Source organism: Cinclus cinclus, chromosome 9 (genome assembly GCF_963662255.1).
Source record: "Cinclus cinclus chromosome 9, bCinCin1.1, whole genome shotgun sequence".
Lineage (NCBI taxonomy): Eukaryota > Metazoa > Chordata > Aves > Passeriformes > Cinclidae > Cinclus > Cinclus cinclus.
Genome location: NC_085054.1, coordinates 8171615 through 8185844, shown reverse-complemented (window position 1 = coordinate 8185844; position 14230 = coordinate 8171615). Strand labels below are relative to the sequence as shown.

Genomic DNA, 14230 nt, shown 5'->3' with positions numbered 1-14230 from the left:
AAAATATGACATATTTCTTATCTTGTACGCTACACACACACGCACACAATTTTTATGGTGATGTTCACTGGATTAATTTTTCTGCTTTTTGACACCTCAGAGAACCCAACCCAGAGTCTTATTTTGCCTAAGTTTTGGATTCCCTCTGCTTCTTTCCACATTTTGTCTGAAAGCAAGCAATCCCTCTCAGGTAGCATACACTCCTGTACTTCTACATTTCCTCCCTTTTGCAACCCTTTCACACATTTGACTTCCCATTCCTACTGCTATTTAGCTTTGAGACATTAATTTTCATGTCAAATTACCAAAGCTGGGTGCATAAAAATATGCAGTGAGTGTCAAGAAACTGTTATCTCAGACACAGCTATCTAAGCTATTACTGCAATGCAAACCTATGCTCAACCATATTTTAAAAGCTTAACTAGTAAAGTCAATTTGAGGTACAGAAACTTCTGCCATCATCTGTATTGGGAGAAAAACCTGTATGAGAGGGGAGAAATGAAGAAGGTAGAGAGAAGGAAGAAGGGATGTTGTTTGATTTTGTAAAGAAAGTCTTATAAACTTACTTTAAAAGAAAACAAGTTCATCATGTATTACTTGAATACAGAGAAATAGAATTACATATCCAAAGATAAACTCTGAGGTTCTGAAGAATCTTCTTGCTATTTTAGCAACAACACATGAAGCTTCACTTTACTGCAAAACCTAAAACAAGAACCAAAAGTAGCATTTCTGAGGTATTTCACAAAAAAACAAATAAATGTTTGGCTTGATATTCTCTTAATTGTCTCCAGGCATGGAGGCTCCAGAGTGTTGTTTGAGGCTACAGACCCCCTGGCATCAAAACTAAAGCAACAGTTTCCAAAGCAGCTCTTGCAGCTACTGCTGATAAACATCCAGCAATTAAATCCAGCCCACTGCTAATTCTGTTTTCAGCAGAAGATACCACGATAAAAATTCATCTTGAAATACACTAAAAACAGCTGGGAGAAACGGAGTGGAGCAAATACAAGAGTGACAAGTTCCAAATATAAAAAAAATCAGGCCATAAGAATTTCTGCTGAGATGCCATTGATAACTGACTAATACATAATTCCTTGCAAACCCAAGTAGAAAAGTAAAACTTCATCTTCAGCCAAAGTAAAGCTGGACTTCATCAGGACAGAAGAGAAAGTCTGGAAAGCATATTGAAAACATACCAACTATCTTTGCTGAAGGCTCACCAAAAGAAGTCAGCAGATTTCCACATCAATACTTCAGCATTACAACAGCACAAAGGCACATCTGCAACCAAACCCTGCATCTCAATAACATCTCAGCATAAATAGCAGTCATAAGAAAGTCAGATTTCTTGAGACTCCAGTGGACAACATGCAAGGTTTGAAAGAAAACATCCCTAGGTCTTGTAAACTTAGAAGAAAAAAAAAGGGGGGGTGTGGTGGGAAGGATGCAACTGGCATACTTCCCATGGCTGCCTTTTTACAAAGATTTTTCATTTTACCAATCTCAGCTCAATGCTCCCTCAGCTAGAACAGCATGACTGTTTGCTGCATTACATATTAAATCTGATTAGAGAAATGACCTACTTTTAAAATAACTCAGCAAGAAGAACATGGTTATTTTTAAGACCCAAAACCCCTTTTACCACATGGTTTCACAATCAGTTCCAACAGCACAGAACAAAGTGGCAGCATATCCATGAGAAAGGTGCCAGAGCACAGAGCTGCTTCAGCTCACAGAAGACCTCCCCACCCAGTGTACAATTCTGGTACAACGTATGACTTGGAAAGGGACAGACACCTATTTTTCTAAAAGTGGCATTTCGGCTGTTGTACAAACCAGACTGCTCCAATAAAAAGCAATTCTGAAAAGAAACAACCAGAGGTTTTTCTGCCAGTTTATAAAACAGTCTCATAAACTCTCATGGGCAAAGGAACTCTGAACTGACAACCCAAGGATCTCCAACAAATTTGCTTGACACAGAACAAAAAGGAGGTATAAATTAAGTCTTACAACAGCATATCTTAACCCAGAAGCCTTCTTTAGTTTGCCTAGAATAAGTAACTTACAGCCAGAATAAGAAACCCAAAGCCAGGTTCTTCCTGGTCTCCATTTGCAGTAGTTGCTCCACTGTTCAGTACACAGCAGTCAGATAGGTAAACTGCTCCTTGTCTATTTTAATACTGAAGTCACATAAGCCTTGGAAATTATCACCTCAGCTCATCTGGTTTTGACTCACCTGCATATTCAACTCCAAAGCAATGAGGGACAGTGATAAAGAGCCCCTGAGCAGCAACAGTGAACTCCTGCTGCCCTCTACAAACACAGGGCAGCCCATGTCCTCAGCTGTGCTAGGAAGTATTGCCACCTACAATTCAACTGAGAAACACAACTGCTTCAAGGAACCGCTCTAATTTAATGTTTTCCTTAAAACTCCGCATTAAAAAAAAAAAAAAACAAAAACAACCCCAAAAACATTTTCTCAAAAGCAACTTCCTGAAAGGGATGCTATAATATTCAGTTTACAGACTACTCTCCTTTCTGATACAATCATGCAGATAATTAAAGTGAAAACACTCAGCCACTTATCTTTTTCAAAGAACTGTTACTTTACCTTTTCTTAGGTTGCCTTCCTCTGACCAAAGAAAAACAGGAAATACATTTCATATCAGAAAAACAAATCCATCTGCAGTACTTTTCCCTTGAAGTTTTCGAGAAAAATCCATGGAACATCAAATAAAAAACATTAATAAATTATTAAACTATCACTGTTTTTTAAAAGTCAGCAGACACCCACTCAAACAGGCAAACATATTTCAGAAACAGTCACCTGAACACCCCAACTCTATCACACACTGACAATTTCACTGTAGTATTACAGAGGAAAAACTCATCTGCATTGCCTAAACAGCAATTACACACTGCCAAATCACACACACAGAACTATAATAAAAGTAGCTGTAGGTCAAATAATAGCAATGACTCAGTAAAGACAGCCTGCCTGGTCTTTATTCTCAGGGGAGGGAGGGTTTACTGGTCAAGTACTTTATGATTCACAGTACAGTATATTAGAAATTTTCTATGTATTCTTTAGAATTGAGAGATTGCCCTTGTAGCTCAGTAGGTAGCTCTCCTGTTTCTGGCCTACGAGGTCATAGCTTTAAGTCCCTGCTGAGGAAACTTAACAAGTTCCATCTATAAATAGAATGGCATTAGATGCTGCTACTCTAGCAAGGGTGGTGGCCTTCAGACAGGAAATTTTATGTTTTCATCTGTTCTGATACAAAAAAGAAACCGGACATAAAGAGTCACAGAGATATTATGCTAAAGATGAATGACAAAGTGGGTTCCAAAATCCACTGTCACTTCAATTAGCATGATACTAACAAATCTAGCATTATCAAACTATGATAAAGGCTAGGGAAAGCTGCAAGAACAGTAATTTCCCTTCTCAATGAGAGTAAGTAATTAAATAAAATTACAGACTTTACAATAACTGAGACTGAAACCTCCTAGGTACTGTACAATCAAAATTTGTGACATCAAGAGGCAACCTCAACATAAAACAAATTTTGGACTATTTCATTAATAACCATGTTTCAACATTCATAGCTCTCTCTATCTGAAGAAGTATATCCTTCAGAGACATTTATTTAATTATCACAGATTAACATGATACACATAAATTTTTGCTCCTAATATCCATATACTCGGGGAAGTTTATTCACTCTCAGAACAGCTACTTGTGAGAAATTTGAGAATGAAACCTATTTTAACACTTACCTGAGTTTATTTTTGCTTTAAACTGTAACTACCTGGCCTTAGAGGAACACAGAATAAAGCTCAGGTAACAGTTTCACTTAGTCTGGCAAGGTAGTTTACTGTTCAATAAAGACAAAGGCAGTGATTACAATTTTCCAGCTCCAGTTCCAGAATCTGCACCCACATACCCAGGAAAACAAATTCATTCCTCTGCTGGAAACAAAGCTGCAAACAGGTTTGAGGTACAAACCCACAAATTTTGTTCATGTACACACACCAAAAGAAAAGAAACAACAATAAAACAGGGCATTAGGGTAATTTTATGATGTGATTTCTTGCATCTCAAACATGCTAACATTATGTCCAAGGACAACAACAGATCTTGCAATGCACTTCTGCATTTTTTCAGCAAAAGAGGTTATTGCCCTTCCTGTAATTATCTTCTTGCCTAAGTGAAAAATTTGATTAGTTAAAAGTTTTCCACAGCTAGCCAAATTAAGCTAGTTGATCCTGCACTGGCACTAATCTATTAAACAGGATGCTGGTGTACAAAATGTCTCCCTCCTATTGCAGGTGCAGGTTTCAAAGCAGTAGGAATTGAAACTGCATGAGGGAAGATTCACAAGAATCCCCTTCAGGTCCCTTAATTCAACTAACATTTTGGACAACAATGTGCTAGCATCCAAAACATACACAAGGCTCTTTTCTGCTCTTCAAATCCTTCTATAAACAACTGCTTTTAAGCATCAGCCTGCATCCTAAGTCTCTTCATGTTCTTGTATTGAAGAGTAGGCACATACAAAAGACAGCAGCCACTGTGATGCCTGCTCTGGCTTGTAATCTACTTCAGTTTCATTTACATCCACTGCCTCTGCTGCAAGGTGCTGTACAAACACTCCAATCCTACATGGTTATTTCTCAAAAAGCTTCTTCTCTCTACCAACATTATCTCTGAGCAAACAGTCTGCTGTGCTTCCATCCTTGGGTCCAGCAAGAGAAATCCAAGAGCATACAGCATTAGACAGCGCTAGCTCTCCAAGATGGCTTAAAGCTAGTACACAATACTAACAACAACTCCATGTGTTTCCCTGCAACAAATCTTGTGTCAAGGCAGTACTTCTTGGGAATAAGTCTTCCATGATTCATTGTCTCTTCAAATCCATTTTTTTTATCAGGCATTTTGTGGGGTCTTTTTGCCTCAAACTGAATACCGTGTCCGAATAGATAAAAAAAAAAAAAAGTTTATTCAAACATGCTTCCTTTTACTTCACATTACCTAAAGGGAAATGAAGACTTGTATGCATATGGAATTCCTCTCTAGAACATTGTTTGCCTCAGAGCTTAACTTCACCTGCTTTGAGAAGGGACCATCTCCAGCCTTGCTCATTACCACAGCACCAAGAAGGTTGCAAGGGCCTGATGAGATGTAGCCAGGGATCATTCACTGCATGTTTCTGCCTGCAGCAACAAAACTGCTGCTGTAAGAAGGAGATCTACACAAATAAAAGGTTCAAAGTAAAATGCAGCTAAGCGACCTCTGGAAAATCCTCTTCTCCTGCAACAAAAGCATTTTTTTAATGAGGAAAAGCTAATGATAAGTGAATTTGTATTTATCTCCACAAATATTAATAGTATCCCCTTCCCTTCCAAGGCAGTGGGCGTAGTATCAGAACGCAGAGAGGTAAATTTCAAAGACAGGTACCACATGGCCTAAGACAATACCCCTAGTTTGGCTTTTTCTGTGATCTAACATTCTGAAACGGTAACATGCAATGCAAAAACAGTCTTGCAAATACAAATCATTTCACTTTTGGTGATGATTTTGCTAAAGAGTAGAGGAATGTCATTTTCTTAACTCTGTGATCAGAAAAATCTCCTATGCAAAACTTTTTCTCAAAATTAAAACACTGTGCAATATCTAACTGAAAAAAAATCCCAAATTGACAAACGAAAACCCCACAAGCACTAGATTAATACACAGACACAACTGCCAGTTTAATTTGAAAGCTTTCACAATTTCTGTATTTAAAATTGAGAAGTTACTGAAAGCCAACTGAAAGTTTAGTTGAACTATGAACCATTGCAAATATTTTATTAAATTTTAATTTGGTCACTCTAACAATAAACAAGAAGAGAGGAACTATCATCTATTCAATAGCATACATCAGTACATCTTAATTGTGTAACACTAACACGTTTGATATGTGCAGACTATTTTAAACTTTGGTAGCTTAGCAGTGAAAGATTTGTGTTTGTAAACAGGCAACTCTTTTTTAACAGGTGTCAATTACACTTGGTAATATAAAAGAAAACCAAAGCATCTTCAAAAAATTGAACCAAAATATGTCAAGAACAACACAGTTTTACTTAAGACAGACATTTACATCATTTCAGGGTGAATTTTGACATATTATAAACATGAAAAAACAGCTTCAGATATTAGAAGTGACAGAGCCAAGCTACAGCTGCATAAACTGAGCCACTGTGATTCCCAAAGCACAGAACACACATGCTGAAAGGACAAGATGTAAGTCATACTTTAGTCACTGAAATGTTAGTGCAGTGGAGTATGGCTAAGTGATATCCTCACATGCCTCCTTCTCAGCAGCAGTCAGATTCCAGGAGCAGCAATCAGCAGGTATGGTTTCTTGTTAGAGAGCATGGGGGAAAAATGCATCATGCCTCAAGTATATAAAAGCTACAGATGATAAGCACCTTTATATAGAAAATACACACCTTTTTATAGGAAGCCAAAAAGTAAGTGAAAAAAGAGGCTGTATCTTATTCAGTTAAATAACTTTATCGTCACTTAGATTTTTGTGGGCAAATCAAAACACTGGCAATATTACTAAAACTTACCATTAACCTTCATGTTGGTAAAAAAATAAAGTCAAGTCGACTTGATTTTTAAATGCTGAGCAAAAATCAGCAAAAAATACTGCCAAACTCAGTTTTGATTAATGCCTTTTTCAAGTAAGAAACTACACTCAAGTGACATGATTCATAGCTATCGAAGCTTTAAGTAATGACAAACAGCTTTAGAAGTTACCTAAAACCCTGAAGGAGGCAGAACCAGGGGGTGGACTAAACACTTCCAGTTTTAACAAACATAAAAATGGAGTAAAAGCAATTAAAGCTTTCTAGGAACCCATTTGCATTGTCACACCAGTCACTTCCGTAGGACCGCAGGGGACGTTTACCTAGCTTCATAGCTCTTTCACTCTTATCACAAAGAACAAGATTTCACGGGTTATCAGTTACCAAACTCCCCATCCTGCTGCTAAAAGGCAGCTGGAGCTGTTCTGCTGTGAGGTCAGAGCACTTCCAGAGAAGCAGAGCAGGAGTTTCCCAGCCCTACCTGCCTGCACTCCCCCAGCACCGAGCTATGCAGGCAGCTCACACGATCCTCTGCAGAACTGGCACACCAGGGCATGGCACAGGTGAGCTCTCATGTTCTTCCACAAAACCCAGTGCTGCCTGCCCTGCTTTAAACATTGGGCATCCAACCCCAGAGTTGTTTTATGAATTGAAAAGGAGGATTTGATAGCAAAGTACTTTTACAGACAAGCTTCCTCTCAATTTCTGTGCCTTTGAAGAGAAAGACTGGATTTCATTAAAGAATCCAAAAATAAGAGAAAAATGTGGAATATATTTTCTAGGAAACTAGGACTGAAGAATATCAGCAGGAAGAGAAATTAAAAAACATGAAGAGGTCTGGCTGTTTAACATTTAGTATACGTTAAAAAACTCCACAGATACAGCAGGGACTAAATACTGATACCTACCATTTTCCTCACTGAAGCATTGTTTAAGGGCAATGTGTAAATTTACACTTGTACCAAAGTTGCCATTTATAGCTCACCATACAAAGAAAGTCATTTTCTACAAGTGCTTGTGACTGATCTGCCAAAAAAGTTGAAAGGTGGTTAAAGCCATTAAACTGGGCAAGAAACACTATGCTAACCTTCAAACAGCCTGCCTTCTATCACCACAAAAAACACTGCTGCCTCAGTTAAAACTGCAGTACACCTGAAACATGGAGAACAGAACTATCAGAAAATGTTTCAAATTAAACTGTGAAACTTGGAAGATGAACAAAGCTGTAAGTACCTTAAAGCATGTGTCAGGTTACTATGGGACTGCAAACACCACTATCCAGCACAGACAATCATTTCAAAATTAAATCCCCCCTTCACTCAGCCAGTAAGTAGGCAAGTATATCTGTCTCAGGTTTTCATAACTGGGTGTGACCAAAAGTAAATTATACCCCTACCCCTAAGAAACTGAGATAATATTTGAACATATTATTTTCTTTTTAAGTGTATGGAGATCAACTAGTTTAGCTTACAGTTTGTGCACTTCTAAAAAAAAAAAATCTACAGAAAGTATCAAAACCCAAGAATGGACTGCTCTGTTCTGCAGGGGAAAACTTAATTGCCTTGTTTGCTGAGCTGAGAGAATTTACTTCAAACTGTCACTAATCATGTATAAAAACACAGCAGCGCTGGACCCAGCCAAACCCCTCCTTTTACTCATCCTGATACCCCATCATGTGTGATTGCCATGTGTTGCCTGTTTCTTTGCATATATTAAGATATACTTTAGACACATAAACAATGTTTTTATTGATTTAGTGAAAAACATATCTCAGCTAAAGTAACAATCTAACAAGGATATGGAAATTTGAAGGCTGAAAATCCACAACCATTTCAAGATGGGGGTATTCTCTTTTTAAATGAAGTAAAGAAAGTAGAATTAGCCAGGTGGAAACAGATAGCATTTCTCCTCAGCTTTATGCAATGTAAGAGCTCACCTGTGTACCTTGTGTATCAATTGATAGGCAACAACCTTCTCCAAAAAACATCTCAGAACAAAAAGAGGTAACAAGAGTATATTCTGTTATGGCAGCTAAAAAAAACCCACAAATAAACTTTCTGTCCTGAAGAGAATACAGTTTGACATATCCTCAATAAATAAAGAAGACAGGATCAAATCAAACCCTTTAGCCTAGAACAATAAAATACCTATGGTGAGCTACCCAAAGTCTGTCTTATCATACTCAACTCCATTCCCATCAAGCCACTTTCTTACCTATTGTTACCTTAACTAATATAATTTGGTTAATTCTCAAACTGCTTTCTGCAAAATTATCAACTGAACCAAGCTAAGTGAAAGTCTAACAAGCCTTTCTTCAATACACTCAGGCACACAGAGCCTGAATTCTACAGCACAAATCCACAACGACCTGCTTTTGACTTCCTGCCTGGCATCCATAAAAAAGAAAAAGACCAGTTCTCTGAAGGACTCTGCTTCCCATGCTGGCCATTACCACAGGCAGTGGTAGCGCATTCCACAACAGCACAGAGAGCAACACTTTCAGTGCTCAAAGGTGAAAACGCGTTCCAGATCAAATCAAAATGAAAACAAACACAAATTTTTCCACGCTTTGAAAACGCACAATCCCCAGCTCTTCTTACCAACATTTTATCATTCTTATCTTCTCTTCATTTTCAACAACACCTCCTTTCCAGCTTGCTGGCATACAAGTCTCACCCTCCAGTCCCCTGCCTATTGCCCTTGAACAGGAGCAGCCTGCCTGGGCTCTTGTTAAGCCACTTTCTACTGTGACTGCGGAGATTCAGTGACCAGTGTCCACCCACCAGGCTGAAAACTGACAGTTGGTTTCAGGGCGCTGCTTCTCAAAGATACACAGTTCATCAGGAACTCGGACCAAACTCCGATAAAAGGCAACAAAGAAACTTCATCCTCTCAGGATCTGCTAAGTTCAATGATTTACAAAAGCAGCAGATTTCTACTTCCATTTCTGTCTTCATGAAATTAAACAAATAAACTGCTATGCACTGCTGGCAAAAGAAAATGACACATCACTACTGCAGATTTCCAAAAACTCAGTTTCCTTTTAAGTCTTCAGTACAATGCTAATGAGGAAAGGTATACCTGTTAGATAGCAGAGAATGAGGATTGTCTTGGCTGGAAAAACCCTGATGACTTCGAATTGAATGGTAGAAGTTAAATTGCAATGGATATTTGCTCCACAGTTATTAATCACAGTACCACAATGCTGTCCTTAAGCTAGAGAAAACAGATTTAGTAAATTTACATACGCATCAGATGAAAGATCCCATCACAGGCGTTAATGTGAGACAAGAAGGAATTTCCTAAGCCTTGTCCAGTGTGGGCTCCTTTCACAAGGCCAGCAATATCCACCACATTCAGAAATGCTGGAATTTTGCTGAAATATAAAAATCAGAAGCTTCATTACTAAAGCATAACAGCAAAAATTTTTGGCCCAGAAATATATTCAGAACATGGAAATCCAACACTTCTTTTCTGGAACAAGTTAAATATCAAAATATGGAATGCATAAGACAAAATTCTCCCCATCCCACGTAAAAAAATCCATTCTCTAAGTTCTCTGTAAATATTTCTGTAAAATTAAGTAAACTAGCTTTGAAGTGTGGAATCATATAGATTACTACACAATAATCAAACAGACCTGGAAGACAGGCATAAATATGTCACATGTAATGCACAGATTTCACAGGACCAAAGGGACAAAGACACAAAAGACAATTGCACACCTCCAAAAATTCCCATTTATTTCAGTAGGTTATGCAACTTTCTCAGAAGAGCACTTTGTTTTTAATACAGGGCTGATTAAAATTACCAGTGATCACAGTTATGCAAACAATTTGGAAAAAAAAAAGCAGATAAGTTAAGATGGTATTATAATATAAACAGCTGTGGTGTTTTCCACTACAGTGAACAGCAAAGGGTTAAGCAGACATGTTCATATGACATTTTATACAGCAACAACAGAACAGTCAATAGGTTCAAATTAGCTGACAAAAAACAGAAAAAAGCTTTTAAAGTTATGGGAAATCTATCAACTGCAAACCTTCTATCCTCCACAAATTCTCAACTTGTTAAAAAATGAACAAATAAATTAATGGGCATTAAACTTTTCATTACACTCTAAACCAAATTACTTCGCAAAATCCAGCTGACTCAGGAAAACAACCCCAAGAAACCACAAAAACTTTGTGATAAGGTGTTAACTAAAAGCACCTTCATATGCTTTATGCAAATAACATCATCATCATCAACAGTGGCAGAGGCAGAACCACACTGAAATGCTGCAAATCCCTCACTTGCAGAAAACCAGAAACTGCACACCGCAGTCCCAGGATCTGCAGCCTGATGACTCCAAAACAGTTGGAAGAGCAGTTCATTCCCATCAAACACCTCATCACCATCATATTTCATTGGCACCATGCTGGGACTAACACAGCAGCTCACTGTTCTAGTGGCAGTAAGAAGAGCAGCAAACACCCAGACCCAGAGCTTTCACAGCCCCAAGGAGAGAGAGCAGTGAGACCGCCCTGAAGCCGCGATGAGGGAAAAGAGCTGATCTGGAAAGCAGAGTGTTCTGTTCCATGGTGAGTGTTCTCCAACACCACATGCAAATCCAAAGACAGAAATTCTGCAGTCTACCTTAAGGTGCCTTCTCCAAAAACCTACCTTTGCAGTGCTGCCCACAGACAGAAACAACCACAAAAGGGGAATGAGGGCTAGGGATGACCTAGCCAGTAATCTTCTAGGCAATATTACACTTCTGAAATCTTTATTGTCCACAGCCCAAACTGAGCTTTATTTTTATTAGTGTGACAACTTGCTGATAAATATATTTTTCCAAATACTGAAATATTTGACAACATGTCTGCTGTCAAATCTGTAACAGCAGGAGACTCCACCAGCAGGAAAATCACCATTCTCATCACAGTACCTGGTATGGCAGCTGTAACCCAGACAGAAAAAAATGTAGTTACAGAAATCTAAGGATAATTGTCTCTGTTCTGAGCAACTGACTTAGGCAGAACAAAACACAGTTCCAACTTTTTTTCCTTTGGTGCTACCCCACTTTCATTTTACTGAAAAAAAATCAGATGTGATTCCTCACTTCAAATTAACTCTCTGATTTGGGGAGAGATGATTCGCTAGAATCTGAGTATGGAGCACCAATTACTCCTGGAAGAGTGGTGACCTAAAGGTTTTGTTTTCAATCTTGCTCTAATACTTCCAAAGAAATATTGTTTCTTTCAAGTAAAATAACTTAAAATACAAGATCTGGACGAAATATTTTTGTTTACTAAGGTGATGTTCAAAGTGTTGTTAAACCTGTCAGGTATAATAAATTAGGAGCTTAATGACATGGTGCATGTAATTAATAACTTTGTGATGCACTTAGAAATAAATAATTATATAACACAATACAGTATATTATTTAAATTCAGGTAACACAACAGTGACTTGAAATTTTACTAGGCCCATGAAAAGAAGGGCCCATTCTTGGGAATACAGATATTATGTGCTGCAAGTTAATGCAGTCAAAAGAACAGGAATATAAGTACACTCTGAACTAAACCAATTTTGCACATTTTTGTCCCACTATCTTTAACTACCAGTACACAAACTCAGAACAAATCCTTATTTAAGCCAATACCAAGAGTAACAGAGACCAGAGTCACATTCTGAAGACAGAAACCAGTAAGTATTAATGCATTAACCCAGTTAACTCCTTTTGACTGATACAAACAAAACTAACATACTTCAGAAGAAACTGTGGGCAACTTCCCTTCCTTGCTTTTTGACTAGTCAGAATCAAAACAGCAAAATGCCACTCTTTAAAGCACTTCTCTATTGTCATTTTAAACCGTGTTTTAAGGAAAACAAAGGTGGTGTAAGAAATATTCTATGCCCCCCTCTCACCTTTCTGGTAGGATTAACCTCCTGGCCAGCCATCAGAACAATTCACACTTTCACTACAAAGATGCCACATTAGAGCAAGACAGATACCTTCACATGCAGATGGCCACTCTATCACCAGAATCAACCTCATTTGCTACACAATGGAAAGAAAACCCCAGCACATTTGATTCACAGTTGAGCAATACAAGCAAGAGACCTTTGAAGTGTTTGGGTTTCCGGGGTGCTTTCTCACCTTCAGTTCGGGTACCACAGAGCTCACATTCCAAGCAAATTAAAACTATCCCCACTGGCAGACACTTTCCCGGGTCTAAATCTCCGTTTCATCGCAGAAAGATGAATACAAAGAAAAGCAGAAAAAGGCACAAGCTAACCACACTTGCCTGTACTCTGAAGGACAAAGAGTAAACATTATGAAACTAAATAGAGAACGAACGCTGCACAGAATGGGGAGAAAGTGTATCGTGAATATGGTTTACTGAAGACTTAAATGCTTTTTGCCTATTTTTTCCTCCCCCTCTAAACAAATTAATTTCAATTTCTTAAGATTCGTTAGTCAGCATTAGCATAATGTCACTGAGCCTCAAATGATCATCCGGAACAGGTGGCATCAACTGATCATTTGTAAAAATCAGTGCAACACCAATCTACCATAAAGCATGTCACACACAGATTTATAATATGAAACAGAACACCAAATCCAGAAGTATCTCTATATTTTAACCACAGGTATAATCCTTGAGCAGGTATGTTTTTATCTCGCCTTGAAAAACATTAGCATTGAGTTTGTGTTACCATCTTCACTGTATGAGCAACCATGCAGTAAAGAGCACAAGACTCACTGGGTCAGACAAAGTACAGTTTTGCAGTCTGGTGGTTAGGGCGTTTTCAGGAGTAAAAGGCTTATGCATCCATAAGGTTACATATTTTGCAGCAAAGAGAAATTCTTCTTCCTTCCTGAAAATTCATAAAACTTAAAAGAGAGTCATCTGTTACCATTCACAAATGACCTGAAGTAAAAGCAGCAACAGAGAAAGAGAACACGTATATTGTGACAATCTCTTCGAGAGCCATTCAACTCTCATTCTGCACCCACTGCTATTTTTGGCTCATTTCCAAACAGAACAGTTTGGAACTCCCTCTTCCAGGAGACTGTACTCCCTATTACAGCTCCCACTATCAATCTATTAGGAAAGTTTTTACCAATGGAAGCAAAACCCCTCACTGGGCAGTTAAAGGAACCTGCTTCCAAAGAACTAGGTACTGCAGATGAACCTGGTAATTTCTATGCAAAAATTATTTAATTAATAGGATTTTATCCACGGTTCTGACAAACAAGACTTGGACTTAATGGCACATAAACCAGAAGAGAAAAATCTGCTAATTAAATTGTGCTTATATGAATAATAACAAGATAAGAGATTCAATGTGGATTACAACACATACTCCATGTCCTGTACATACCAAACACCTGCATTCTCAAAACTATTCACTAAGTTATTACACAAACAAAATACTAATTAAATTTCACTGCCTCCCATCAGGCAGAAAAGACGGCTCGAGCCAGCACTACTTAAGATTTTTTCATTCACTGCTGGCAAACAAGCAATGCTGGAACACATATCACAGCCCAGCTGATTTACACAGGCTCAGAACAAACTGAAGAACAAGCAAACTCACT

The 14230-nt window shown here is 38.1% G+C and overlaps 1 protein-coding gene across 3 annotated transcripts in view; it reads right to left on the bottom strand.

Moving 5' to 3' along the window:
- Window positions 1-14230, bottom strand: part of OLA1 (Obg like ATPase 1) — a 105801-nt gene that overhangs the window by 73657 nt on the left and 17914 nt on the right. For 2 of the 3 annotated variants that reach the window (XM_062498192.1, XM_062498191.1), the window contains exon 4: window positions 9888-10015. The exons of the other annotated variant lie outside the window; for it this stretch is intronic. In XM_062498192.1, coding sequence (XP_062354176.1) covers window positions 9888-10015 — 128 coding nt within the window. The remainder of the gene's footprint in view (window positions 1-9887; window positions 10016-14230) is intronic. 3 annotated transcript variants of the gene reach the window in all.